This window comes from Mustela erminea, chromosome 9, assembly GCF_009829155.1.
Source record: "Mustela erminea isolate mMusErm1 chromosome 9, mMusErm1.Pri, whole genome shotgun sequence".
Classification (NCBI taxonomy): domain Eukaryota; kingdom Metazoa; phylum Chordata; class Mammalia; order Carnivora; family Mustelidae; genus Mustela; species Mustela erminea.
The window spans coordinates 56,461,662-56,488,764 of record NC_045622.1 but is presented as its reverse complement, the minus strand read 5'-3'; the positions used below and the strand labels follow the sequence as shown (position 1 = coordinate 56,488,764).

Genomic DNA, 27,103 nt, shown 5'->3' with positions numbered 1-27,103 from the left:
TATGGCCCCAGAGACAGACTGGGGATAGGTCTCAGTTGCATCAAAGGAAGAAGGTTTTCCAGGCAGATCTGCCCCTAGAGGAGGTGAGCTCCCCGATCCCTGGGGCAGTGCAAGTAGCTGTTGGCTCCTTTCCACCAAGGAGGCTACAGAGGCGATTCTTACCCTGGGAAGGAATTAATAACAGCTATCATTTATTTTGCCTCTTCTATGTGTCAGGTATTGAAGCAGGCATGTTATTTACATTATTTCTAAGCTTTACAACTTCTCATGATACATAACACCCCATTTCATGGATTTCACGACTGAGGATCAGAAGCTAAATAACCAGCCCAAGGTCATACAGCTAGGACAGGAGAGCCAGGCCTGGCCCCTGGCCCCTGGCTCCTCCTGGCTCTGAAGCTATGCTCTTTCCTCCAGGGTGCATTCTGCTATACAATCTTCCAGAAGGAAAGTGATTCTAAATTTAAGTGATTAAAAGCTGGCCTAGATCAGGCATATGAGTAGGCATTGGAAGATGAACTATTCCAGTATTCCACAGGGCTCCCAGGAGAAACTCTGGGGATTTGAAGTGTACAGCAGCCCTTGAGCATGACTAGAATGTGAACAGCACCCCACCACTGTTCAGAGTGGCCACCTGGAACAGACTGGCACTCCATCCAAGAGAAGGTGGCCACCATCCCATATGCCCATACTGTACCAGGTCGCCTCTCACCATCACTGTTGCTAGGGTTCACAGCCCTCTCTAATCTCTACTTCCCTTTCCTGCTCTGTCATTATCCCCCACTCACATTGGCTCAAACTGCTCAGGAATACCTGTTAGCCCACCCAGAGGCTAGCTATTCCCTGTTGGAGCCCCAGTGAGACTACCAGGCTGTACTGCTGCAAATAATGCAGTCTGTGGACCTCACTCCCATTCACCTCCCTACTACCCTAGTCACCTTTCTCCCTGTACTTCCACTCACCACCCCCCTCCTCAGACACAGAATAGCTTTTGCTCCTTCGGGAGCTAATCTCCTCAGCACAGTCCTCTAAGAAACCTGGTATGGGAGCAGCTCTCAAGACAGAGCATCACAGCCCACTCAAATGAAGCTTCAAGGTTAGTGACCAGCAGAAGAGCGCAGCAGCTCTCTCTAGAACACGAAGTGAGTTTGTGGCAGAACTAGACCTTGGATTCCATCCAGCAACACTCAACAAGTCCCCTTTTCTGGGCTCAGTTGTGGGCAGGTTTCTGGGATAAGACCCAGGCCCTGCACTCCAGGAACTCCCAATCTCAACACATGGACTAAAGGTAGTAACCGTGAGTCCAGAACATGCAGGGTCAGGAGAGTCATAGGGACCCAGATTCCACCAGGTGGTAGCAGGGGCCTAAGACCAGAGGTAGGTTCCTAAGAGGCAGGCACTGGGACAGGGAATTATCTGGGCAGCTGGTGCCAGGGAGTGTTAGAGCTTGGGTGGGGGTGAGGGACAGCCAGTCCCAGGGCTATAGTAGGAGCTGACGGTCACATGGGTTTGATATCACGAAGCAGGAAACCAAGGTCTTTGCCAGGCACTTGCTGAATGTGACCTTTTTGGCACAGCTATGTAATCTATAAAGAACTGAGGAGCTACGCAAGCTAGCGACTGCCCATCCTGGGACAGACACATCAGGGAAGGTTGAATGACTGTCTATGTGGGACACCAACAAGGGCCTTCCCATTGCGAGCTGCATGGTGATCACAACTCTGGGAAACTTGGACTGATAGGTAAAATAGTCAGGTTTGAGAGGAGGAGGATTGTCATCACAGGGACTTGGGGTCAGGTAAACCTGGGTTAGGTGTTTGGTTCCTCTTCCGCCTGGCTTTGGGTTCCTGACCAAGTTCTGAAATCTCTTTTCAACTGAGTTCCCTTGTCCTTAAAAGGCAAATGATGACTTTTTGCAGGGTTGTGGTGGGAATTAAATGGGAATGTTTACGTAAACCGTGCTGGCCCACCAATGTGAGCTTCCTTTGTATGTGCATGTGTTTTCCTTCAGTTTCCCTTCATTTTGTTTTCATTTTATTTGTAAATGTAAAAAACAAAACACAAAAAGAGGAATTCCCATGGGAGGGTGTTGAGCTCAACTCTAGTCCCAGTTTTACCCCTGACTCATCGCAAAGACCCGGGAAGTCCCAGACCTCCTTCCACCTTCGTTTCCTCATCTGGAACACAGGGACTTCCACCAGGGAGTTTCTTCAAAGCCCAACCTGAAGGCTTGAGATGCTACCCCTTTGAGAGTCCCTTCTGTGTTGAGGACCCCCCAGGCTGAGCGGAGGAAAGGAGTGGAGATGGGGGTCAGGCAGTGACCAGGGGAAGGAGATGGGAGTTGTAGGGGAGGGACAGCAGCACGAGGAGGCGACAGCTCTTCAACCCCATTGCCCTGGCCCATGAAACGGGCAGGCCCCACTCAGCTTGGGAAGCCTGCCACCTATTTTCCCACAGCCTGCCCAGTTAATGCCAAAACAAAACACACTTGTCTGCTCCCTGCTGGAGGGCAGTGAGCCAAAATGAGTGTCCTGGAGGCCTGGCAGATGCCCTGGCATCTTGCCTCTCCTCCCTGGGCACCCACCCTTCCCCTGTCTGCAACATATCCACACACCCGTGGCCTGTGGCCTGTGGCCTGTGGCCTGTGGGAGCTGAGCTCCACCCTCAGCCAAAACTGGCCCAGGCTGCAGAGAGGAGCTTCCTCAGGACCTGTCCTCCCCCGTCTCATTTTCAGGGCTCCTAAGTGGACATGCCAACACCTAAACCTGCCTGTCTTTCCAGTCCAGCTTTGGCCCTGAGATGTGATCTAATTCTCACCATGCTGCTGTGGGCAGAGGACGTGGCATCAGAAGCTGGGAGCTGCTGTCAGTCGCTACGGGAGGGAATTCCCTGGCTCAGGAAAGCTCTTCCAGAGGAAGGGAGCAGGTGGTGCGTCTCCCCGAAGAGACAGACACCGCCAACGCTGTAGGCAGAGCCAGTCCTGGGGTAAGAATCATCACATCCACCACCCCCGCCTTCTCTCTGATGCTTGTCTACACTGGGCACAGTAATAATAATAGCTTATACTTTATAATAGCTACTATGTATCAGCATTCACATAAATTATTTAACTCTCACAACAACTTTGAAGTAGGTACTATTATTAGCCCCATTTTACCCTAAGGTCATACAGCCAATAAGTGGCAACCTGAGATTTCTACCCAGTTAATCATGTACATGGTCTCTGCTGTTAACTGCTATGCCAATCGGTCACCAGAAGATGGTAGCCCTCCTAAAACCCAATTCCAAACTCAGAATGGGGCAAAATGTTTGCGCTAGTATCCTACAATCCTAGCATTTACCCAGACTCACCTGAAGCTTGGGGAATCACCTAGGGCTGCTTGTTTAAAACACAGGGCCCTCCTCTGAGGATTCAGTAGGTTTGACACGGGAAGAGAAGCAGTGCCTGACATGTGAAAATTGCCCCCCAAAAAGAGGGGGGTGTTGTTAGATGAATGAATGCTCTGCCTTCTCTGAGTCTCCGTTCATCTTTAAAATGGGGTTTCAGTTCCCCACCCTGCCTGTGTCTAAACACTGCTGAGTGTTGAGCCTGTGTATCTGTACCAGCTTTGCTTGGGTCTGAGGAGTTGTTTACAAGCACACCCACTAGCTCCTAATAATAGCTGTAATAACAATAGCTAACATTTCTCACATGCTTATGAGGTACCAGGCACAGCTCTGATGGCTTTGACTGTATTAACCCATTGATTCTCACAATACCCCACTATCTTGACTTTAAGGATGGATAAACTGAGGCTCAGAGAGGATGAATAACTTGCCCATCATCACACAATTAGTAAGAAGCAGGACTTGAACCCAGGTGTCCCTACTCCAGTGTCCAGAGGCTAACTATTCTATCATAGTTTCTGGACTCCCCCAGCCCGCACAGTAGAGCAAATGGTTACTGCACCTGTCATGTTCAGGAAGGGAGGAATGGAAAATTCAACTAACAGAGACAAGATTTAGAATCCCCTCACTATTGTTTGAGTCTGAATAAGAAATTCCAAAGTGTGGAATCAAGGTTTTATAGTCGTTCCACATGGGTAAGGCTGGCTCTGTCTGAACCAGGGGACCCCAGGAGGCTGCTCTGGAAGTGGGCCTTGAGGCATGGGAGGTAGACACTCCCAGGAAGCAAACATCACAGGCTGAATGGACTGAGCCATGTCTGGGGACAGTCTGAGTATCCCAAAAAATGAGCCTACAAAGGTGGACTGCAGTCTTGGGTGTCCCGCTTGGGTATTTGCTCTAAATTTTGAAAAGATGTCTTCCTTTATGATGTTTATCACGTTCTGTAATAGGCATGTGTATTGCTCATCTCATCTATCCTATCAATGCTTCTTCCATCCCCACAGATCTCTGGAGGAGATCTTCTTTGTCACTGTATCCCCAGCACCTAGGACAAGGCACACTGAATGGCTGGATTTGAAAGCCTGAAGTCCCAAAAGTTTACAGCCACGGAACATTAAGTGTGGGCAGCCAGGTCAGAAGAAGCCTCAGGACAGCCACCTAAGGAAGGGTGTGCCTGAGGGCCACATGGGCCTGTCTTCTGTTCATATTCAGCCCTCTGACCTCACACACTGCACTGGGCCTGTGACCTTGCTGCTACTCCTCCCAGGTGGAGGTTTGTGAGTGTGTTGACCATGAACGACAGGATGGGCAGGTCTGAAAGACAAGTATGGGTCTTGGACTGGGTCACACTAACTCCATTACCTTTCTTCCCTGCTTGTTGGGCACTCAGCTTGGGGGCATGGTTAAGAGCTCGGTCAAGTTTTAAGTCAGACTGACCCCTTTGAATCTTGGCTCTGCTACTTTCTAGCTATGTGGCCTTAACAGCACCATCTGGTGACTGCACACACCTCCCCAACATCATCTCACATAGGTCCTGTGGCCCTGGGCCCTGCTCTCAACCTCTTTGGGCCTCAGTCACTATGGAAGTTGGAATGGTTACCCTTGAGGTCCCCATGGCTCTATCATTCTCCAGTTCTGTAAAAATCAAGACCAAATGGTGCTTTCTAAATGGTAACAAAATGAATGTAAAGGTGAAGCTTGCGGCAGCCAGAGAAACCTTCTCCAGCCCAGCACTAATCGCAAAGAAATGACCGGATCAAGACCACAGTCATCATCCAGATATTGCATCTGGGCGACAATTTTTCAGGCATATCTGGAGATAGTTAATCTCTATTTTCACTAACCTCCCCTCACCCAGACCCTTGGCCCTACACTGTACCCTAGCAGGCTGGGAAGGTTGGGCCACATCACCAGGCCCTCTTGCCACCTGGCTTCCACTTGGGTTTGGACAATGAGAAGCAACAGGACACCTGAGAATGAGAGAAGAGGGAGATTGAGGGATTTCTCCCTCTGCTCCTGCCCTGCTTTGGTGCCTTCCCTACTCCCTCCTTGATCCCATTCCTGCCAGGCAGCCCTACTTCTCACTGGGCTCCAGTGACATGATTCCTGTCCCACCTTCAGCCCTGGTCCCTGGGTGGGTGCTCTGCCATCCTCCTGTTTGTTCCCTTCTCCTGCCCATGTCCCAGTATAGCCGATCCTTCAGTAAGTCTCTTCACTTGAAGCTGAGGGGTGAAATGCTTCCCTAGGGCCTGCTGATTAATATAAGGACCCTCCAGCTGAATCTGCCCATTTGGTTCAATTAGTTCAGCACATTTCCCAGAACAAAGAACAACCATCCTAGCCCATAAACAGCCCTCCCATGTACCCGCTCTAGGGAAGACAGAGCAACCTGGCTTCTTTGGGGGCCCCAGAGTCTGATTCTGACTTCCTGTCACTCCTAAAGAACACTTGTGGGCAGAGTCTGATGAGACAGAGGCACCTGCATCAAGGTAGCATTGACTGGCATGGAGAACCAAGATCACTGAATTAAACACGCCTCAAGACAGAGCATGGTTGCACCCCAGCTTCGGCAAGGTGGGTGTTGGGGCTGTGAGAAGCCAGGAACCTGCACAGCTCAGAGCAGGCTTCCTGGAAGGCTGGGCAAGGCCTAGTCAGGAACTACAGGGTGCCGGAAAGGCAAGGAAAAGAGGGAGGAAAAGTTTAGCTAGGGAAGCAGTCGAACAAAGACTTGGCAGGAGGAAGTGGGCTTCCTGAGGGCAGGAGTGAGGGGCAGGGACTTGGTGGGGTACACAGTGGTCTGTGGCAGACTGTCCCTTGGCTTCCCTCAGAACATAGCCTCTTACCCTACCCTAGCCAGGATCAGGGCTCCTACTTTACCTCACAAGGAATCCCACCTTCCCCCAGGTTGGGCTGCCTGTCTGCCCAGCGGTTTCACTTCCCTTGTTAACGGCACCTGCCCAGACCACAGCCATAATAGAGCCCAGGTTTCAGTTCTCATTTCCTCCACACCTCTGCAGGCTCCTAAAAAGTTTCAATTTCTCAACAGGGGTTGGGCCTGACACTAACATAGTTACCCTCAGTGTTTTGTCACCGTCTCTCCCCCAACCCAGCTTCTCTGCCCTCCTAGCAACAAGAGCATGGCCTCTGATACGCTGTTTGACCGTGCACGCCTCTGCTCCAGACCCTTCTATAGCTCCCCCTGTCCTACAAATTAAGCCCCATATTCTTAACATGACATTCCAGCCCCTCACCACAGGATTCCTGCCAGCCTACCTGACCTCCTTAACTTCACCATTTTAGACATGCTTTGTTCCCAACACAACATATATATACACATTTTTCCAGAACTCATCAAATTCTTTTAGCAACTTCATATTTCTGAATATGCTGTTCCCTCTGCTTTCAACCTTTCTGCCTTTTCTCTGCCTGATAAACTCAAATTTACTCTCCAAGCTGCTGCCACCCTCCCTAGTCCTCCCCCAACCCCGCTCAAAAACTGCTTCCTCCTGCCATCAGATCAAAATTAATACTCCTGTTCTGGACAGCCTTGTTCAGATCTTGATGACAACGTTAAGCTCCGACTGACTAGACTTCTATTTAGTCATGTTTTTTTCTGAACTCCCCTTCCTTTCAAGTCTGGCTCAGCCGGACTGCTTTTTTGCTATGGGACCTTGTGCAAGTCACTTAACCTTCTCTAGAGTTCTCCCAAGCCCCCAGGCTGGGTTAGGTGCTCTCTGTTGAGAGTTTTTCAGTATCCGTATGTATGTTGATAATCATGATTCTGTAACTGTCCCCCACCAGACTGAGTCCCTTGCTGACAAGGTAACAGGCCAGATTTCCTTCCAGCCAAATTGTCTCTTTATTCCTAATGCCCACTATCCCAGAAATACTTAGGGCACAGGCAAATTTAATCTCAAATCCATGTTTGCCACTAGGGAAACTGAGCCCAAAGAGGCACAGAGATTTGCCCAAGGACGTGAACCAGCTTCAGGGCTTTTTCCTCTGCCCTCCCCCAAGTCCCTTGGCCAGCCTACTCTCCAGGGACCTCCCCTGGCCTGTGGCAAAACTCTGGACCAGAGAACGGGCTTGCAGGAGGCCTCACCTGTTGCTGTCCCATGGGCTTTCAAGGGAGAAGCTGCCAGATGCTCAGTTTTACTTCCCTCCTGGCTGCAGAGCGTTGAGAGCAACTGTCAGACCTCAGACACTTCCACTGTACCGCAGCCAGGCTTCCTTTTCACCCCTTCCGTAGGCAGCAAGCACACCAAGGGCCGCTGCCTCCATGCCAGTTCCTGGGGGGTTCTGTTTCTCCTTAGGGCACAGCACAGACAGCTTTGTGGCGGACTTCCCCTAATGACACTCTCTACCCTTGGGAGTTTGTGGCAGAAAAGCCTCATTCCCCCAAACTCCAAAAGACTGGAGCCTGGACCTTAATGAAACCTCCTATGACCTGCATAGTTAGGGAGCAAAAGGCCTCACGTGAGGAAACTTCTGCAGAATCATAAACTCTCAGAACCCTTGATAGAAGCTGTTTGTTTATACAGATAGGGAGACTGAGGCCCAAAAAGGGATTTTCCCAGAGCAGAAAGCTAATGATCTAAATGCCAGGAGCATCTATTTGACCCTGAGCTAAATGATCCCCATCTGTGTTGCTCTTAAGTGCTTTGGCCGGTGTAACATTGCTTTGTTTTTCTCTTTCCCTTCTACTGGCCCTTCAGGTGCTTCTCTCCCAGTGCCTGCCTGTAATGGCAGCTTCTCACCCCCCAACAAGGCCGCCATTAATTAACCATTAAATTGCTTACAACAAGATCATCAAAGGCGTAACTCTAATGTGTAAAATATGAGTAGATGGGCTCAGACCAAGTGCCTGAGAAACATCTCTGGGAGACCCAGGGGTCTTTTATACTTAAAGTCTGGTTTCTGTGGCCTTTCCTCAACAGAGAGAGAAGCCCAGGGACAAAGACGGGGCTTGGGAATATATTTTCACTGCTCTTTATCAGTCTTTCTCCCTAGCTCACACTTAATCCCATGTGCTTGGGGGGTGCTTTTAGAAGGAGGACAATAGCTTGTCCCTCTGCTTCTCTCATTTTGGTAACTTATATCATCCCGAAGCCTAGGAGGGGCACAAACGATCAGGCAGTTCAACCTGAAGTCCAACTCAAAAATCATTTCTCCAGCTATTTGTCTTTCTCCATGATCTTTACTGGGCTCCAGGGTTTGCTATATAAGGATCCAACAGGGTCTCATCTTGAGGGAACTCACCACCTGAGGCTGGAGACAGACACGTAAAGAGTGGGTCATGTGCCCAGGAGAGACAGTGACCAGGTTTCTCCAGGAAGGAGAAGCTTTCCCAGGATCTTGAAGGATGAACTCACCAGAGAAGGAAGGGAAGGGCTCCAAGGAGCTCTCTCTGTTCCTACCACCAGAGCCTGCCACTGAGCAGACCCCTCCTAGATCAGACTCCCTGGCTTCTGCACAACCTTTTGCCTTTTCCCCTTATTTATTCACTTTGTTGCTGAACCAACTTATCCTGCACTTCATCTGTGAAGATGCTCTGCTGGGCCCTGGTACTCCTGTCCTCAAGGAGCCTCCAGCAGAGAGAGACAATGACCACACAGTGTAGACAGGTGGTGTTGGGGTGAGGACAGAACTGGAGAGCTAGCAAAGTCACCCGAGCTATTCTGGGAGGTCAGGGAAGACTTTCTGTGGAAAGAGATTTATGACCCGAAATCTGAGTTAGGGAATCTCCTTTGACCCTCCTGACATTTCTCTAAGCTAGGTCTTATTTTCTCCAGTGTAAAAGGTGATAAAAACGAGGCCCTGAAAATGTCAATGTCTTGCCCAAGATCACATGGTTAGTAGGTGGCAGGGGAGGGGGAGTTGTGGGGTATGTTCACCCCTGGACACCTGGCAGCAGAGTCAGAGGGTGGCTCTGCTGGAAGGGCTGGGTCTAGGAGAATAGGACTAGGGGTGGGACATTTAGAGACATGGAGGGAGGAGCGGAAGCTGAAAGCCCGGAGCTGGGTGGAAGAAGCAGGACATGCCATCTTCCCCACACACAGTGGAGCAGGGGAGAGGATAGGAATTCCCAACAGGCCATCAGGTCATGGCTTCAGAACAGCAGAACTGGCTCAGTCCTTGGACCTGATCTCATTTGGCCACCATGAAACTGAGGACCAACCAGAGCAATTGATGAGGACACACGGTGTCACAGTGGCTGGCCCTGGAGAACCCCAACTCTGTCCCTCGGCCCAAGTCTCCATGCATGGCCCTGGCTGCATCATTAATCCAATCTACATCGATTTATGTATGCTCTGGATTAGACACTCTTATAGAGACCATAGAGATGACAGGCTCCTCCCCACCACTGCTGTCGGGGGCCTACAGGAGTTTAACTGGAGTGGGGAAGTCAGCTGCGGTTTACAGACTGCAGGCAGCATATGAGAAGAGGGCTGACAGCAGGCATAAAGAGAGTGCTGGGGAGTGAGGTGGAGAGGACATTTGTGTCCTAGTGTCCCAGGAAAGTCCTTGGACCTCAGTTCTCCCGTCTGTTCCAAGAAGAGACTGTCGTCAACAGTGCCTGAGATCTCTCCATTCAGGCAGTCAGCCCTCTCCCAGTGCCTGCCTTGCAGGGGCTGGGAGGTAGACTGGGTGGTGGGAGCAGAGGAAGTGGCTTGAGCTGCTTGACCCATTACCAGCAAAGAAATCACAGACTCAGCTCTCAGACATCTGGGAGGTGTTGGGCAGCCAGAGTATTTTTAGAAGGCCAGAGGCAGACATGCCCGGAATCCTGGGCATTGCTGAGCCAAAGAAGCTGGGAGGCCAGTAGAGGGTGAACCAAAAAAGGTGGCCTCTGTGCTGGTTCTTACTTCATCAAGGTCCACTGGCCTTCCTTGTCCCTGGAGGCCAGTGCTCAGGCCTACTGTTCAAGCTCTGGTGTCCCTGACTTGTCATTGATCACTGATCTACTTCCTGATGGGTAGTCAGGTGCAGGACAGTTACAGAACCTCAGGGGAAGGATGTCTGTCTGCATCATTAAGTCTACTTCAATTCCTTCAGCTAGTCCTTTGAGTGCTGTCTCTGGTCCAGGTGAGCTGCTGGGCCCAAAGCATATGGAAAGAAAACAAGCAACCTGGAAGCTCTGTGCCCAGATTCCTTGGTGGGGCGGGGGTGGGGGAGAACAGGGCGCAGATAGTAATAACAGCATGAGATCACTTTGGCAGAGGGGGCACATGGGCCTGGGGGAGCTTGGAGGAGGCCTGTGGGTCTCCCAGGGCTGCCACAGGGACCAGATGATTATCTATGGACAAAAATGTAACCTGCAAGCTAGGGGGCAAGCTCTGGGTTGTAACTAAAGGATGATTATCAGTCTTTTCTAGAGCCATACATTTCCTCTTGCATTATTTCTGGAAAATGATGTCTCAGAATTAGAGTAAGTAGTAGATGCTCTTTTCAGCTCTGGACCCATCAACTCCCAGAAAATCTGTCCTGTTTACAGGGGCAGCTCTAACAGATGGATGCTCCTGCCCCCTCACCCCCATCCCATCCCCATCAGTCCCTCATGGCAAGTCCACTCCATTGTATTATAGATGAAGATCCAAGGCCCAGAAAGGGGCATGTCCAAATCAGGATCCCTCAGGAAGGCCTTAGGAAGGACTCTGACCTCTGTCTGGAACCTGCAGATTTCCACATGGTCAAAACCATGGGAAAGACACTCCCAAGCCCCGTCACAGGGCCAAGCGCCAAGGTGTGGGGTGACAGAGGACAAGAGTCCAGCCCCACAGTGTGCCACGTCACAGTGTGCCCCTCCACAACTTAGACCTGGCCTGTTCCCACCCCCTCCGTAAGACCATCTGTCCTTCCAGCCCAGCAGTTCCTTAAACCAGGCTCCTCAGTTTCTTGAGGGTTTCCAGCCTTAGTCGCGAGTGGCTACAAATATTCCACCTAAACTTTTAAATGCAGTGCCCTCACTTTCATGATAATCTAAAAAAATTAATATGGGAATATTCTAGCTTAGTGGCAATGCAGAGCGTCTAATAAAAGAAGCAGCTGTAAGTGTCACGGCTGGTGTCTGGCTTTTCGCATTTAATTTCAGTGCAGTGTGTCAAGCTAACCTATCAAGTCGGAGACTCCCTACTCTACAAAAATGCTTTTTTTTTTTTTTAAGATTTTATTTATTTATCCACGAGAGACGGGTGGGGGGGGAGGCAGAACTGGATCCCAGGACCCTGGGATCATGACCTGAGCCAAAGGCAGACACTTAACTCACTGAGAACACTCAGGCACCCCTAAAGTACTTATTTCTTTCCTGCAAGATCCTGGACAGAGAAAGAACGCTCTCAGTTAGGGTCAGAAGTCCTGGGTTCTAATTTTGTCTCTTTATCCAGCTCACCGAACAGCCTTGGAAACTCCTTACCTGGGTCAAGGTGTGGGTCTAGGTTTCTTCACTTGTAAAATGGTTAATTGGGTTAGATGATCTATGTGACCTCATCTGGCTCTCCAGAGACAAGATTCCAAATTGTGATGAGCTGCCTTCTTATCTCCACCCATCCCCCAGCCCGTACTTCCCACCCAACCACATACCGTACCCTGCCCAGTGCAGCCCTGGGCTGCTAGGAAGAGACACAGGCCTGGAAGTGGAGCCTCCAGGAAGGCGGGTTATCAGGCAAAACTAAAGGATGCCACCCAAGGGGGTTTGGAGGTCATTAGGAAGAAGACTACCAGGCCAAAGAGAGCTCTGAAAACCAGTCATACTGTCAGCTAAGACACAACCTAAAAGCCTGGAGGCTCCTCCCAGAGTGGTGGGATCCACATCCTCGGCTCCTACAAGGTCATGGAGCATAGCCCTCACTAGGGTGGGGTTCTCCTTGAGGCTTCCCAACAGGCCATATTCCATCCTACCCCACCCATCCCTCCATTGAGGGACCTGAGCCACCCTCTGGTCTACCCACCCCCTTAACTGGCTCACCCTGGGGCCTCAAGGCACAGGGGCCCCCAGGCAATGCTGGACTTACTTTCTCTGACCGGACCACCTTTCTCTATCTCCTACCCCTTGGACCTGCCCAAGTCCCATAGATTGCCTAGATTTCAAATTAGGAGTCCGCTCTGTCAGGAAGCCCTCCCAGACCCCTCACCCCAGTCAGGGTCAGGCTCTTCATCCCTCACCTCATGCTCTGTATTAACCGCTGTCCCTGTTGCTGATCCACTGTAAATATTTTCTGTCCATCTTTCCTTCCAGACTCTCTTCTTCCTGTACTAATTCAGACATCATGGAGATGACATTCTCTTATAGCTAAGAGCTTTTTCACTGGACAGAACTTTTTTGGAAATCAGCTCTAATACTGGGCTCTGCTCCGTGAAGAGCTGTGTTACAGGTTAACTCTGGGCCTCAGGCCTTTTTCATCAGATTAGTTCTGGTATAAACTTGCTGTTTGCCCCCCCAGGGCTGGGAGGGGGGTCTATTAAATCTCTCTGCCTTGCTGGGGAAAGGCCTGAAGCTCTGTCCCTTGGCAAGAAAATTTTAGGCCTCTTAGAACAGCTGAAGTAGGAGGATGTGAATGTAGGCTCCCTGACCTGGATCCCAGGTAGGCATGCCCTCTAAACCAGTGTTGACCAGAGACTTGGCAGGCTCTTGAAATTTGAGGACTAGGTAAATGAATCAGGCACCCTGCAGTCCTGAGCCGTGGATTTATTTTGTCTTGTCACTGTTTACCTGAGGGGTCTCCTGGGGACACAAGCTAGAGAAGTGGGTGGAGCACTGTCAGATGGGAGGGTAGGAGAGGCCAAGGGAGGAAATACAGGTAGGGAAATGCTTTGGGGTAGGTGGACCATCGCCACCAGACATGGGTGGGAGTGGCTGTCTCTTCATCTAGCCGTGGGACCATCCTAGCCTTCAGTAGCTTGATCCCCATCCAGGCCTGGCTGAAGAGGCTTTAGAGCCCAGAGGTCATAAGTCGTTATTTCCCAGAGTAATGGGAAGCACTTCCAATCCCAAGGTGATCTATTCTCAGCACCCCAGCCCAAGGGAAAGTGCACTGAGCAGTGATTCAGTAAAGTGCATGAATTTGGGCAGATCCTGCCTCCTCAGTGAGCTTCAGTTTTAACATCTATACAATAAAAAATGGACTCTGTAACCCCTAGAAGCCCTCCAGTTAAGATAGTATATAGGCAGGATGAAGCAGAAGGAATTGTCCCTTTGTGCAGAGTGCTAGCTTGGTGCTCCCACATGCCTCATCCCATCTCATCTCCTAGCCACAGTAAGAAAAGAGTAACTGCGCCCAAGTACAGCTAATGGAACCGAGGGCACAGGCTGTTCTGACTCCTTCCAAAAATCACACCTTTGGGCAGGGAGGGCCTTTGAATTGAAGTGAGGCTACCAAATTTTTGCTCTAGGCAAAGAAGAGTAGCTTGGATATGGTTTGTTTTTTGGTAAAATATAGAACAAAAATGTACCACTTTAACCATTGTCAGGTGTACAGTTTGGTGGCATTAAGTACATTCGTGATGTTGTACAACAATCAAAACTATGTATTTCCAGAAATTTTCCATTATCCCAAATGGAAACTCAGTACCCATGAAACTAACAATAACTCCCCATTCTCCCTCCCCTCCCAGTCCCTGGTACCTTGTTATTCTACTTTCTGTCTCCATGAATTTGCCTATTCTTGTACTTCATGTGAGTGGAATCATCCTATATTTGCCCCTTTTTATCTGGTTTATTTCACTTAGCATAATGTCATCAAGGTTCATCCATGTTGTAGCAGGTGTCAGAAGTTCATTCCTTTTTAAGGCTGAATAGTATTCCATTGTATGGCTAGATCACAATTTGTTTATCCATTCATCTGTCGATAGACACTTGAGTTGTTTCCATCTTTTGGCTTTTATGAATATTGCTTCTATGAACATGGGTGCACAAATATCTGTTTGAGGGGTGCCTGGGTAGCTGTTGGTTGAGTGTCTGCCTTCAGCTCAAATCATGATCCCAGGGTCCTGGAATTGAGTCCCATGTGGGACTCCCTGCTCAGTGGGGAGCCTGCTTCTCCCTCTCTTCCCCTTTTGTGCTCTCTCTTGCTATCTCTGTCTCTCTCTCTCTCTCTCTCAAATAAATAAGTAAAATCTTAAAAAAAAAAAAAAAACAAGTAAGAGTCTCTGCTTTCAATACTTTTGGGTATGTACCTAGAAATTAAAATTGCTGGCCCTTATGATAATTCTATGTTTAACTCTTTGAGAAGAGTTAAAACCACCAAACTGTTTTTCACAGTGGCTGTACCATTTCCCACTCCTGCCAGCAATGCTTGAGGGTTCCAGCTCCTCCCGGGGACACAGGCTGGAGATACTTGTTATTTTCCTTTTTATTATTTTATAGAATAATAGCCCCCCTGATGAATCTGGTGGTATCTCACTATGGTTGGCCTGGATTTTTTTTTTTTTTTTAACAATTTTAACTTGTAGAGCCCTTTTGTCCGAGGAGAAGTTACCCAAACACCACGTGAGGTCTGGTAGAGGAGCTGGCGGTAGTTAACTGGCAGCGAAAGGGGCTGGTGAGACCTGTGTGTGTGAAGGGTGCTCATGGGTGAGCATGAGTTTTTTCTTTTTTCTCAGTCCTTCCTTCCCTGCCCTGCCCCACCCGAAAGTCCTTAAGGTCTTTATGAGGAACCTGGGGGCACAGTAAAATGTCCCTGACTCATAGTTATTGAGGTCACTTCCCTCCTGGGGTGCTAACTGGAGAGGGCCAAGTGTAACAGGGGCAGGAAGCGTCTCCTTTTTTGTCCTTGGGCCAGGACTTTGCCAAGGAGCTGTTCTGGCCGTCACTTGAGGTGATCAGATGAGCCCCTGGCAGAACAAGACAGGACCCTGTGTGGTCTGACAAAGACTGCCTCTCCCAAGATCCAACGGGGACACAGAGCCCGGGGGGAAAGGAGCTTCCAGGGTACAGATGGAAGAAGGCCCAGCCTCTGCCCTTGAGAGGTTCAAAGTTGGCCAATTCTCTCCCCAGATAAGCACCCCCAATAAGCTTCATTGGTCAGTGAGAAAGAATGGTTGGGTCCCCAAGGGGAACTCCGTGGTGTGGGAAAGAAGTCTCGTACTGGTAACGAGACTCAACTTTGCTGGGGAAGACCTAGAAGCCCCTTTGAACTTTCCCGGTCCCACCACCCGCCCCCCCGGGGAAAATTGCCTGAGCTCAGGAATGTGAATGAGAGCTGGGGCTTTGGAGCCCTGCGTTCATGGCTGCTTGGGCTGCGAGCATTGAGGTGGAGCAAGGCTGGTGCTTAGCAGGAACCTGGGTTGAATTGAGCTAGCCTGGAGGGTTTTGAGCAGTCCTATGAAGCAGGACCAAAGGCCTCCAGAGGGGCTGATCGCACTTCCTCTTGATAAGATCTTGAGAGAACTCAAGTAACTAATGGGGGAAAAAATGTGAGCATAATTTGTGCCCTAAGCTGGGGGAGTGACCAGACCAGTCACATGTAGTTCTCAAATTCTTGGCTTCACCAGCTCCCAAAAGTGGGGTCGGGTGAGGGGTACCAGAAAAGTATATTATCCCTTTATGAACTCAGCTCAAGACAACCCTGGGAAACAGGAGGGAAAGTCTCTGAGCCTCCTTCTGTACTTTGGTTCCTGGTAAGTCCTTCTCGGATGCCCTCCAAGAGTTCCCTGGCTGTTCCCCATACTCATCCTTCCACCAGGTCCTCTGCCTAGGTCTGTATCCCAGCATAGTACTCAAGTGCTCAGGTTAGTACCGTTCACACCCTCTATCAAAATGTACCCAGCCTGTGTCCCAATCCCTCTGAATCTGACAGGGACACTGAACTCAGCTGACAGACAAATCGACCTGAGAAGCTGATGGTGATAGCAATTGGTTAGTCCACCCCACAGAACTTCCTATATAGCCCTTTCCTGATTCCAGTCTCATTTTACATCAGGGATCATACTCCAAAACACAGCAATCTGAATAATGGATTGCTTCCCGGTGAGGGGCCAAACAGGCCAAGCCCCAGGTGTGACCTTCAGTTGCCCTTCTCTGGCCAACATGCTAAATTCATACCTCCCATGAGTCCTGAAGCAGGTTATGCCAGTCACCGTGGGCATGTGCCTGGCGATCAAATTTGCCTAAGATGAAATCCTGATTATGAAAAGGGCTCTTTGGCCTTCAATATTTTCCACCCTAAGCATATAAATGGAAACATTTCTTCTTGACTTCACTTAGAAGGAAAAGAAAGACAAGCAGGATAAAGTGCAAGATAAGAGAATAGAGTAGGAATCAAGGAACTGAATCCCACCAGCCATCAAACCTTCATTCAACCAGCCTGCTCAGCCACACTTTCTATTTGCTAATTCATTTCAACCAACGAATCTTCATTCAGCTAATCAAAGAATGAACAAGTCTTCCTGCAAGCATATATCTTTTATTTATTGGAGTAGTCAATTTCATTCACTCATTTATTCATTCAATCATTCAATCACTTTCTTTAACAAATCAACCATCATCCAACCAAAAAAGTAGTAAGTAGTCATTCGGTCTTCATTTACTCAACTGTGTATTCCAAATATCAAAACTCAGGACTGAAAGAAACCTCAAAGTCCACCCAGTTCAGCCAATTCAATCTTGTAGGAATCCTTTCCATTGCAATCTTGCCAGGTACCCACCCAGGCTCTATTGAATACCTCTAGTAACAGAACGCTCACTATCTTCAAAGTCTGCCTGGACTGTCTCGAGCTCCCTTGTAATATTTATATCTGTTTCTGTGCTGCTTTTCAAGCCACCCAGAACAACTCAGCTCCTGTCACTGCTAGGACAGTGCATCAGCAGGTACAGATGAAGATTATGGCCTCTGGGTTCCCTCCTTCCCTCACCTGACCCTTGTGGGAACTGTTCCTTCTTTGTTCCAGTCTGTCTCTCTCTTGGGGTCAGATGGGGCTCACTTAGTCCACAGCTCTCTCCTGGTTTGAGGGTTGAAATCGGAGGTCACATTCCAGGTATGATGTGACAAGCTCTGAGGTAAGGGGACAATCACCTCCGGTTCTGAACAGACTAAGCCCCAGAGTCTGTCTTTCTTTCTTTCTTTCTTTCTTTCTTTCTTTCTTTCTTTCTTTCTTTTTTGAGATTTTATTTATTTAATTGACAGAGAGAGAGACAGCGAGAGAGGGAACACAGCAGGGGGAGTGGGAGAGGGAGAAACAGGCCTCACGAAGAGCTGAGCTTGATCCCAGGACCCTGAGATCACAACACCCCACCCCCCAGCCAAACATACAGATGCTTAAGGACTGAGACACCGAGGCATCACCCCCTCACCGCCTGCCGTAGTGTTTCTCATGCCTGCAATTTTGCTGAAAGGGTCTCACCTCACCCTGCTCCACACCCCACCCCACCTCCACTATAGCTGAGAACCCCAAATAGTGGCAACAGCGATTCTGTGGGCCAGCCAGTCCTCCTCTGACATCTGCAGAGAGAGCTAAACCATAGGAAGCAGGAGATGAGGCAGAAAGAAAGAAAGAAGGAGGTAGGTAGATTCTGAAGGACATAGGTAGATTTTTTTTTTTTAAGATTTTATTTATTCATTTGATAGACAGAGATCACAAGTAGGCAGAGAGGCAGGCGGAGAGAAAGGAAGGAAAGCAGGCTCCCCGCTGAGCAGAGAGCCCTATACGAGGCTCGATCCCAGGACCCTGAGATCACGACCTGAGCTGAAGGCAAAGGCTTTAACCCACTGAGGTAGATTCTTGAGTCAGTACAGGTTGCAAGAAAGCAGAGGCTGAAGGAAGGAAATATCCACCGCACAAGTTAGCTTCTGGGAGCAAGCGGCAGAAACAAACTGACCAATTTCAGCAGAAAAATAATTTCTTACAAGGGACTGCGGGTAACTTGCAGAAGCTGGTTTCCAGTTATAGGGTGATTTAGTGGTGAGGTATATATTTGATTCTAAAGAATTACAGCATACGGCAGGAAAAGATGTATTTGTTTCAGAAAACTTAAAACTTGGGGTGCCTGCGTGGCTCAGAATATGCTTCCCTATTGGAAAGAGCTTACTTTCCCATACTTGGGGTGCCTGCATGGCTCAGTGGGTTAAAGCCTCTGCCTTCGGCTCAGGTCATGATTCCAGGGTCCTGGGATCGAGCCCCGCATCGAGCCCCACATCGCATTGTGCTCTCTGCTCAGCAGGAAACCTGCTTCCTCTTCTCTCTCTCTCCCTGCCTCTCTGCCTACTCTCTCTCTCTCTGTCAAATAATAAAATCTTGAAAAAAAAAAAAAAAAAGAAAAGTTAAAACTTCCCTTTCTCTGAACCTTCCAAGAAGATACATCCAGGCAGCTGGAGGGTTCTTGGTTTGCTGAGAACACGTTCTTGTTCGGAATGATGCTGTTTTTTCCTATACAAGATGACAGCCTCACATTGTGTGTAAGGAAGAGAAGCCCAAAGCTAACTGCGCCACAGAGAAGGAGAGGGGGGTAGGAGAGGTGGGTATAGAGGAGAACCTGGAGAAGAGAGAGGCCTGGGGTCACTTGAAGGGACCAAGAACTGCTGGGGACTATTTGAGCAAAACCCAACTCTGTCTCTAGATCAAAATCTTTGCTACAATGTCCATTTCTCACTAAAGCCTGTGGTGAAATTTGACTCTGGGGTAATTCAGTGCTGAGGCTTGCTCCTTGGGAAAGGGTGTGAGTGGAGGTCGTGGGCAATCACACCTGCACTGCATTTTGAGACCCTGCCCAGGGTTTTTGATGGTAAATTCAATTCTCAGCTGAATTTGGGTTTCAATCTTTACCCTAAATAAAGAGCCAGAAAGGGACGCCTGGGTGGCTCAGTGGGTTAAGCCGCTGCCTTTGGCTCAGGTCATGATCTCAGGGTCCTGGGATCGAGTCCCGCATCAGGCTCTCTGCTCAGCCGGGAGCCTGCTTCCCTTCCTCTCTCTCTGCCTGCTTTTCTGCCTACTTGTAATCTCTCTCCGTCAAATAAATAAATAAAATCTTTAAAAAAAAAAAAAGAGCCAGACATATTCCGTTGTATCTAGAGTTAACAATACTGTATTATGCGCTTTAATTTTTGTGAAGAAGTTAAAGCTCCGGTTAAATGTTCTTGCCTCTATAGAAAATAGAAAGCCAAACATGCCCCCCGCCCCAATCACTGCCCAAGTGCCAGTGTAGGCTAATCCGGCCCAGGCAGAAATGGTCTTGGAATATTATCTCAACACCAGAGGGGATCTGTGGTTGTAAATTCAGCATTCTGGCATGAGCAAGAATGGATTTTTCAGAAAGTATATTAATCAGGATCCTTTGTTTGTAAATCATGGAAATTCATCTCTAATGTGTTAAGCAAGTCAAACAAACAAAACCCAAAAAACATAAAAGGGAGGGTGGAATTATTGGCTCACTTGAATGTGAAATCCAATGAAATCCAAGAATAGTGCTGGCTTCAGGAATAGCTAGATCTAGGCATGAAAGCCAAGTCATCAGAAATTTGTCTCCATCTCGCTACTTTGCCTTTCTCTGTGTTGGCTTCTTTCTCAGAATATGCTCCCCGTCTAGTGGAAAGATGACCCCCAAAAGCTCCATCCTGACATCTTCAGCCCTATTGGAAAGAGTTTACTTTCCCATTCGTTCTGAGGAAATGACCATAACTGACTCTCATGGGAGACTGATTGGATTACTTCCCCGGCCCTGGAGTTGGGAGGGTAGGGTCAGCCACACAGGAACTCTTGGAGCTGAGAGTGCAGGCAGGAAAGTCTCCCAAAGGAAATGAAGGTGCTGATAGCAGAAATGGGAATGGCAAAACAGCCATCAGTGAAAAACTGAGATATACACCCTATGAAGTGAGCTCAGGAGACTGAAGTTAGAAGCAAAAAACAAAAAAACAAAACAACACTAAACTTCCTTGTATGACCCCAGCTGGAAATTGATGTTTAATCCAGCCATGAAGGACGCGTGATTTATTAGGAAACTTCAGTGTCTCCAGGAAGGGGCGAGGTGGACTGGGGCAGATACCCTTGGCTGATTCAGGCCCTCACTACTCCCCTTTTAGCCTTCGCTTCAGAGACAGGATTTCCTGGAGCTGGAGCTGCTGCTGTGGACCTGGCTCTCAGACAAGCAGAAACCTCTGGTCAAGGACACATGCTACCAGAAAGAGAGATGTTTGCAGACAGTGCCGCCCTGGGGACAAGAGAGGAGGATATTGGCTGTGGGCAGAGCTGCCCTCTGAAATGGTACAGGGTGGTGGTGGGGGACAGAGAGAGAAGTGGCAAAAATTAAGAGGCTTTAAGCTCTGGCAGTAGAAATCAAATTCTAAGCCACAAATCAACGCCTCCATTTCTAGGCAGGAATGATCAGTGCCACTTACTGGGATGTACAGTGAAAGGGGGAAGGTGCCAGGATTCATATGGTTTAGAGACAGCAAGAAAGAGACGGGTGCTCCCCACGTGTGTTAAGACTGATGAGACCCGTGCTATGAACCATGGGACAAGAGGGGACAAGATGTGCTTGACAGCAGCTCGGAGAATGTGGCCCTGCCAGGACAGCTGCAAGCTTTCCTTATAGGAAAAGTAGAATTCCCTGGATTTCCTAGGCAGAATAGCTTTTATTCTCTACCTCTCTCTACCTGCTCTCTGGCCGAGGAAGCTGACCTGTGTAGACTTAGTCAACAGGAGTCCTGTACTTCTGGCTTCAGGTTGGGTTTGGCCAGCAGAGAGTCCCAGCTGGAGACACAAAGTTGGAAGCAGAGGTCAAGGTATTTCTTCCCTTGGTTCCCTTCTTATGGCAGAGACTTGGGCTGGCTCTGCCCTCAACTAAAGGTCACTCCTCTTCTTAAGGAGGCCTACTCCACAGGACTCTCATTCTACCTTCTTGTCACTGCTCCCCTCCTCCCCTTGGTCATTCAGGCCTAGAGGGGATGACAGTTTTACATTCTTGCACTTGAGGCTCCCCTGCACTTTGTAAATACTCCCTATATAAAGAAAACCTCCTTCCATTTTCAGTCGAGTGGGCCATCTGTTTGTTGTCAGGACCTGAATGATACTGTCCCTGAAATTCTCTCTTTTAACAAAGCAGGAGGAGGAAGAGGGGGCAGTGAAGGGACAGTCCTCAGAGAACAAGAAAGCAGCAGAGTTTTGGCCGAGGAGCCCCTGGGGAGGCAGAAAGGAGGTAGATAAGCTCAGCCTCCTGCTTCTGAACTCAGGCAGAAGTCCTGGGCATACCCCACCCCCACCCCCACCACCCCCACCCCCGCCAGCTAGGGAGAGGGGGATGGGCAGTTGTTGGCACTGAAGCCGCTGGTCACACTGAAAGGCAGACTAAGGAATTCCAAGGACTCCTACGAGTTTCAAACACTCGCCATGACCAAGAAGGCCAAGGTGCCTCCGAGGGAGCTCACTAAATGCATCGGTTTTCCCCTCTCCAAGAGATGAGGCACTGGGAGCTGAGGTAAGCAGGGGACTTCCTCGTGCTGTGGCTAGGCTAAAGGAGAGTTGAAGGGGTGGGCATGGGGCTTGTCTCTGAGGGCAGAGGAAGTGAGAGAGAGGATCCAGGCTGAAAATTCCACCAACTCTCCAGGCCCCTTTTGATGCTACTGCTTCCACATTTCAGCCAAGAGTGGCTCCAAATCTCCCTTGTTTCTCTTCCCCATCAAAGCTCAGTATGTGTGTGCAGGAGGCCTGGGGGAAGGAGAGAGGATCCCTTGAAGAGACCTGCGGGGCGTGGGGGGGGTGGGTTCCGGCATGAGAGGAGAGGAACTTCTGCCCCTGGACGCTCACTGAGCTAGAACCCCACAGGCTCATCCTGGGACTACTACTGGAATAAACTATGGTGAGAAAGCAGGGACAACCTGGGCCATGCTCCCCTGAGAGTGGGGGCCTTTGTGAACATAGACAGTGAACCAGAGTGTTCTGAAGATTGAAGGTTCATCAGAGGGCCTATGTGAGCAAGCTTGTCAGGTCCAGGATGTGGTGGGCCTGGGAGGAAAAAATAGGTCTACCCTGCCCAGTTCCTCATAGTCCCTGTGGCTCCATAAGACAGAGCATAAGAGTTAGAGGAGGGTCAGGAACCAGGGAGCTAGATAGCAGCCACTGGGCCAAGCAATGGGGCCCTGACTTGAAGGAGGAGCTGGGGACAGACAGTCAATAAAGAGGCCAGGTCACCCTGATCAGCAGAACTCCTTGGCAATGAGGGGGCCATAGAGCTGAACAGCACTGAAGAAACTACGCATATCTCTTCTGGGGAGACCACTACATCATAGAAGCACCAAGGGCAGAAATTCCCAGAATAAGCTCAGGAAACCCTTTTCACTGCGGGGCAAAGTTAGGGTGACAGGAGATCTCAAGAAGCTTCCTCCCCACCCTTAGGAGTGGTCCATCCCCTCACCAAACCCCCACAGTCACAATTCAGATCTGGGTGGGATAGGATAGATAGCAGATTAAAGTTTTATTTTTTTTATTTTAAAAGATTTTATTTATTTATTTGACAGAGAGAAATTACAAGTAGATGGAGAGGCAGGCAGAGAGAGAGAGAGGGAAGCAGGCTCCCTGCTGAGCAGAGAGCCCGATGAGGGACTCTATCCCAGGACCCTGAGATCATGACCTGAGCCGAAGGCAGCGGCTTAAACCCACTGAGCCACCCAGGCGCCCAACAGATTAAAGTTTTAAATTGGGCTGGTCTGAGTTTTAATACCCAAATGAGACCAGAAAGTTGTAAAAATTGTACCTTTGTTATTAAAAAAAGAGTCATGGGAGTGACTAGGTTTGCCTCACATGTCTGCCGTAACAGATTAAAATTCCTCCATGACCGGTTGCCATCACAACATGGCCACTGGCCATTGCACCGACCTGAGCCAAAGAGATGGCCTGTGAACCGGAATGCCTGCAAAAGGCCTGAGATTCATCCCGACCAGGCCATCCTGGGTGACGAGGCCACTCCTGAACCAATCACTGTGGCCGAGAGACTGCGTTTGCTGATTATAGTCAAGCTTAGATCATCTTTGCACCCCGGGAGCTGGCTTCCCTGGAACCTCAGCGTTCCCCAAGAGGATGTGGGTGTTACAGGGTAGAGGGAAGGGAGGATGAATTTGGGGAAGTGTTGCATTACAGATTTTCCCCATTCACTCCTCCGAGAGCCTTGAGTTTCTGCCCTAGGAAGGGTGTGGAAATAAAACTTAAAATTCCAGGTGTTTTATAATTCCCAGAATAAGAGCCGGTGGCACGCTTGAAGACAATGTCAACAGGTACACGGGAGGGGCAGAGCAGAATTCAATACCCCTGCAGGAAGAAAAAGGGGGCGCGAGCAGGCATGCAGGGAGTCCAGGCACCTGCCTGCCCAGTGGACACCACGAGGGAGGGGGAACAGGACCCGGCTGTTGCAGGGAGAAAAGTCATGTCCGAAGGGGAGTTTTCTGAAGTCAGACTGTGAAAGAGAAAGTGAAAGAAGCCACAAAAAGAGCCCCCTCCTTTATTGCCTGAAGGAAACCAGTTAAAAAGTCGATTTTCCTGTTATGGATCAGAGTGGGGAGACAAGATGACCAAATGCAATGTGGTACCCTGGATGGGATTCTGGAACAAAAGAGGACATTACTGGAAAAACTGGGAAAATCCAGTGAAAGTCTGCAGTGTAGTTAACAGTAACTACCAATGTCAGTTTCTGAGTTGGGGTAAAGGTACCATAGAAAGGTAAGATATAAACAAGAGGGAAGCGGGGGAAAGGGGGGAAAATGGACCCCTCTGCACTATCTCTGTGCATTTTCTATAAATCTAAAATGACTCCTGGGGCACCTGGGTGGCTCAGTCATTAAGTGTCTGCCTTTGGCTCAGATCATGATCTCAGGGTCCTGGGATCGAGCCTCGCATTGGGCTCCCTGCTCAGCAGGAAAGTCTGCTTCTCCCTCTCCCACTCCCCTTGCTTGTAGTCCCTCTCTTGCTGTCCCTCTCTGTCAAATAAATAAATAAACTCTTCAAAAAATAAAAAAAAAATGACTCCAAAATAAAATTTATTTTTATATAAAAATTATTTTTTAATAAAGTCAGTTTCTCATGCTATAGATTCACTTTTATTATGTGGTAAAAGCCCCACATTGGGGATTTTACATACAAATGAACACACGTCTGTCTTTAGGTCATCAAGGCATCCCCGGTACAGCTGTGGAAAGAGCCAAAGACCAGCCATACCCCTCTCAGATCCCGTGAACTGGCCTTGTGTGGAGGAGGTGGAGCCCGTGAAGCACTCAGCACAGGGCCAAGCCCGTAACTACTGCCCAGGGGAGGTAAGTAGTCTTAGCCCTTCCCATACCTGGATAAGTTGGAATGTGCCTGCCTTCTCCTCGTGACCTCCCACAGCCCCCGTCTTAGAGGTGGGGTGAGTTGTTCAGCCGCTTAATCGAGTCTTTCCATGGGGCTGAGAACCCCAGCCCTGAGTTCTTTGTATCTTTGGTCCGAGCAGGCTATACCTCACCTCCTGCCACGTGTGTGGACAGCCTGAGATGACTCTGTGCTGGACTCTGACCCGATTAATGTTACTGAATCCTTACATCGGTCTGGGAGGATAGGGATCACTGTCCCCATTTTACAGAGGGGGAAGCTGAGGCTTGGAGAGGCTGCTGTCTGCTCTCAGAACAGCCTCCTGAGACAGATAAGACAAACAGGGCCAATAACTCTGGGTAAGCAGAAAAAAATGGGGGGGGGGGCGCTTGCTGGAGAACTTGCAGAGGAAGCTCACTTTTGCTTCCCTTAGAGGACTTTCGAGCCAGGAAGGTTTTCAGGGAGAAGAGGATGAAGAGAGCATCCAAGAGGTAGAAACAGTGAGAGGCTGGGCACTGAGATGGGATTCCCTGAAGTCTAGCAGTTCTCAGGCAGTCTTTCTGCCTGGGCTAAAGCCCAGGATCCAAGCAGACAGTGGGTTGGGACCATAAGCAGAGGGATTGGTGGGACACCATAGGGCTTTTTACATCCCTGTCTCTGGGCTGGATCCTGCCTGAGGCTAACATTCACATTCCCTCATCTGTAGCTAAGGACCTCTTTGTTTCTGTTGGAAGGAGATCTCTGCTAGGGCATTTATGGGTCACTGCTGGGAGGACCCAAAATAGGGCATAGATGGGAGAAACAATTTAGTATCTATTTTGTGCAAAGCCCTAAAATGGGGATCAAAGGGACTCAGTCGCCTTGTCCTAGGAACACTGTGAGGATCAAAGGGACTCAGTCGCCTTGTCCTAGGAACACTTGGGCTGGGGAGCATACTGACTGCCACAAACAGGTGATGAGCTAGTCCATGAGAAACAGGGCCCAGGACTGTGGGTGCTCAGAGAAAGCGCCCAGCTTCTGGGGGTGGAGGTTCTCCCTGGCCAGACTGGGCCAACCTGGTAGCTAGGTAACCAACAGAATCAGCAGTCCTAGTAGGAAGGAGAACCCCCAGTTCTTTGACTGCCTCTCCAGGGGGAGAATCAGATCCAGGAAGAAGTGGGGCCCCTCCAAAGGCCCAGCAGGGTAAACCAGGCCTCCCCATGTGAACACCTTCCCACAGCGGGGTGGGATCTGGGCATGGCCCCGTGAACAGGGTCTGTTGAACAGGGGCTTGGCTTCCAGAAGGTGTGATGGCGTCTCACTGTTCTACATGACCTCTATAGCTCATACAGTAGGTGTGATGCTCTGAACTTACCATTTGCCAGCTGTCTGGCACCAGACCAACCCAGAGACCTATTCTCCCCTCTCCTACTAAGGTACATGGGGCCAGGACCTCTCTCAAGTGCTCTGGCCACTTCTCCGAGGGTGTGCACAGTGCTGAAGTCCCCTGGGCCTAGAACCCAACTCAAAACTTGCATTTTGCTGCAGAGCCTCTGAGAAAGGGTTGCATCTATGATGGTGAGAATACAGGCAGTGTGCTCTCACCATCATAGATGCAACCCCGATCCAACTCATAAGTGTTGTCCATTACTTGGGGATCTTTCTCCATGCCAACATTCTTTCTACTGTTGCTAGATGAGTAGGAAGGAGCCAAGACGATTCCCTCTTGGAGGAAACTCCATGATTTCAGGGAAAAAGAGCCTAGAGAGACCGGAGGTGTATGGGATGCTGAGCACGAAAAAGGGAACAGCAGCAGGGGTCTCCTTTGCTCTTGGGGTCTTAGATGAGATGTGGAAAGAAAGATCATGAGGCTGGACATAGGTGGATCCTGCCACAAACAACATGGACCTGAGATGATTGCTATAGGTGGGGAGACAGAGGGGGCCCCCATGGACAGGGGGCCTGCATGGGCCTATCTCTGACTCTGTCAGGATCTCAGGATCACAGGATCCTGGATCATCAGAGACGAAGGAGCTACAGAGCCCCTTGCATCCGATCCATGACATTGAAGGGAAGACCAAAGTCCAGAGGGAAAGATGGCATGGCTTAGATCATCTAGTGTGTCAAGGTGAGGTCCAGCCTCAAACCAGGGTCCTGCCTCCCAGATCAGAGCATCTCCTTTCCCTGCTCAGGCAAGTCCAACCCCGCAGGCAATGTTCTCTCTGGGACTGGGGAAAGGACCTCTGGGGAGACTGGTGTCTACACCTTATTTCTCAGATAATGAAGTGTCAGAGATGGGCGGGGACTTGCCTGAGGTCAGGCAGCCAGAGAGCAGCAAAACCTGAGTCTCCTTAGACTCAGGTGTCCTGATCCCCAGCCCAAGGATTCTCATTGCACAGTGTCTCCCAAGGAGAGGAGAAAGGAGCTCACATTCACTGAACATGTGTTATGTATCAGGTCCCTCACACATATTCTT

At 49.6% G+C, this 27,103-nt stretch overlaps 1 protein-coding gene and 1 long non-coding RNA gene across 2 annotated transcripts in view; one reads left to right on the top strand and one right to left on the bottom strand.

Moving 5' to 3' along the window:
* Window positions 1–7,519, bottom strand: part of FCHSD2 (FCH and double SH3 domains 2) — a 273,812-nt gene extending 266,293 nt beyond the window's left edge. The window contains exon 1 of the mRNA XM_032360435.1: window positions 7,490–7,519. Within this exon, the coding sequence (XP_032216326.1) occupies window positions 7,490–7,504 (15 nt within the window). The 5' untranslated portion in view covers window positions 7,505–7,519. The remainder of the gene's footprint in view (window positions 1–7,489) is intronic.
* On the top strand, window positions 1,070–26,268 carry LOC116600293. The gene is made up of 4 exons (XR_004289573.1): window positions 1,070–2,985; window positions 4,392–4,519; window positions 5,831–5,961; window positions 24,467–26,268. It is a non-coding gene; the product is annotated as an uncharacterized LOC116600293 (long non-coding RNA).
* Window positions 26,269–27,103: the final 835 nt, after the last annotated feature.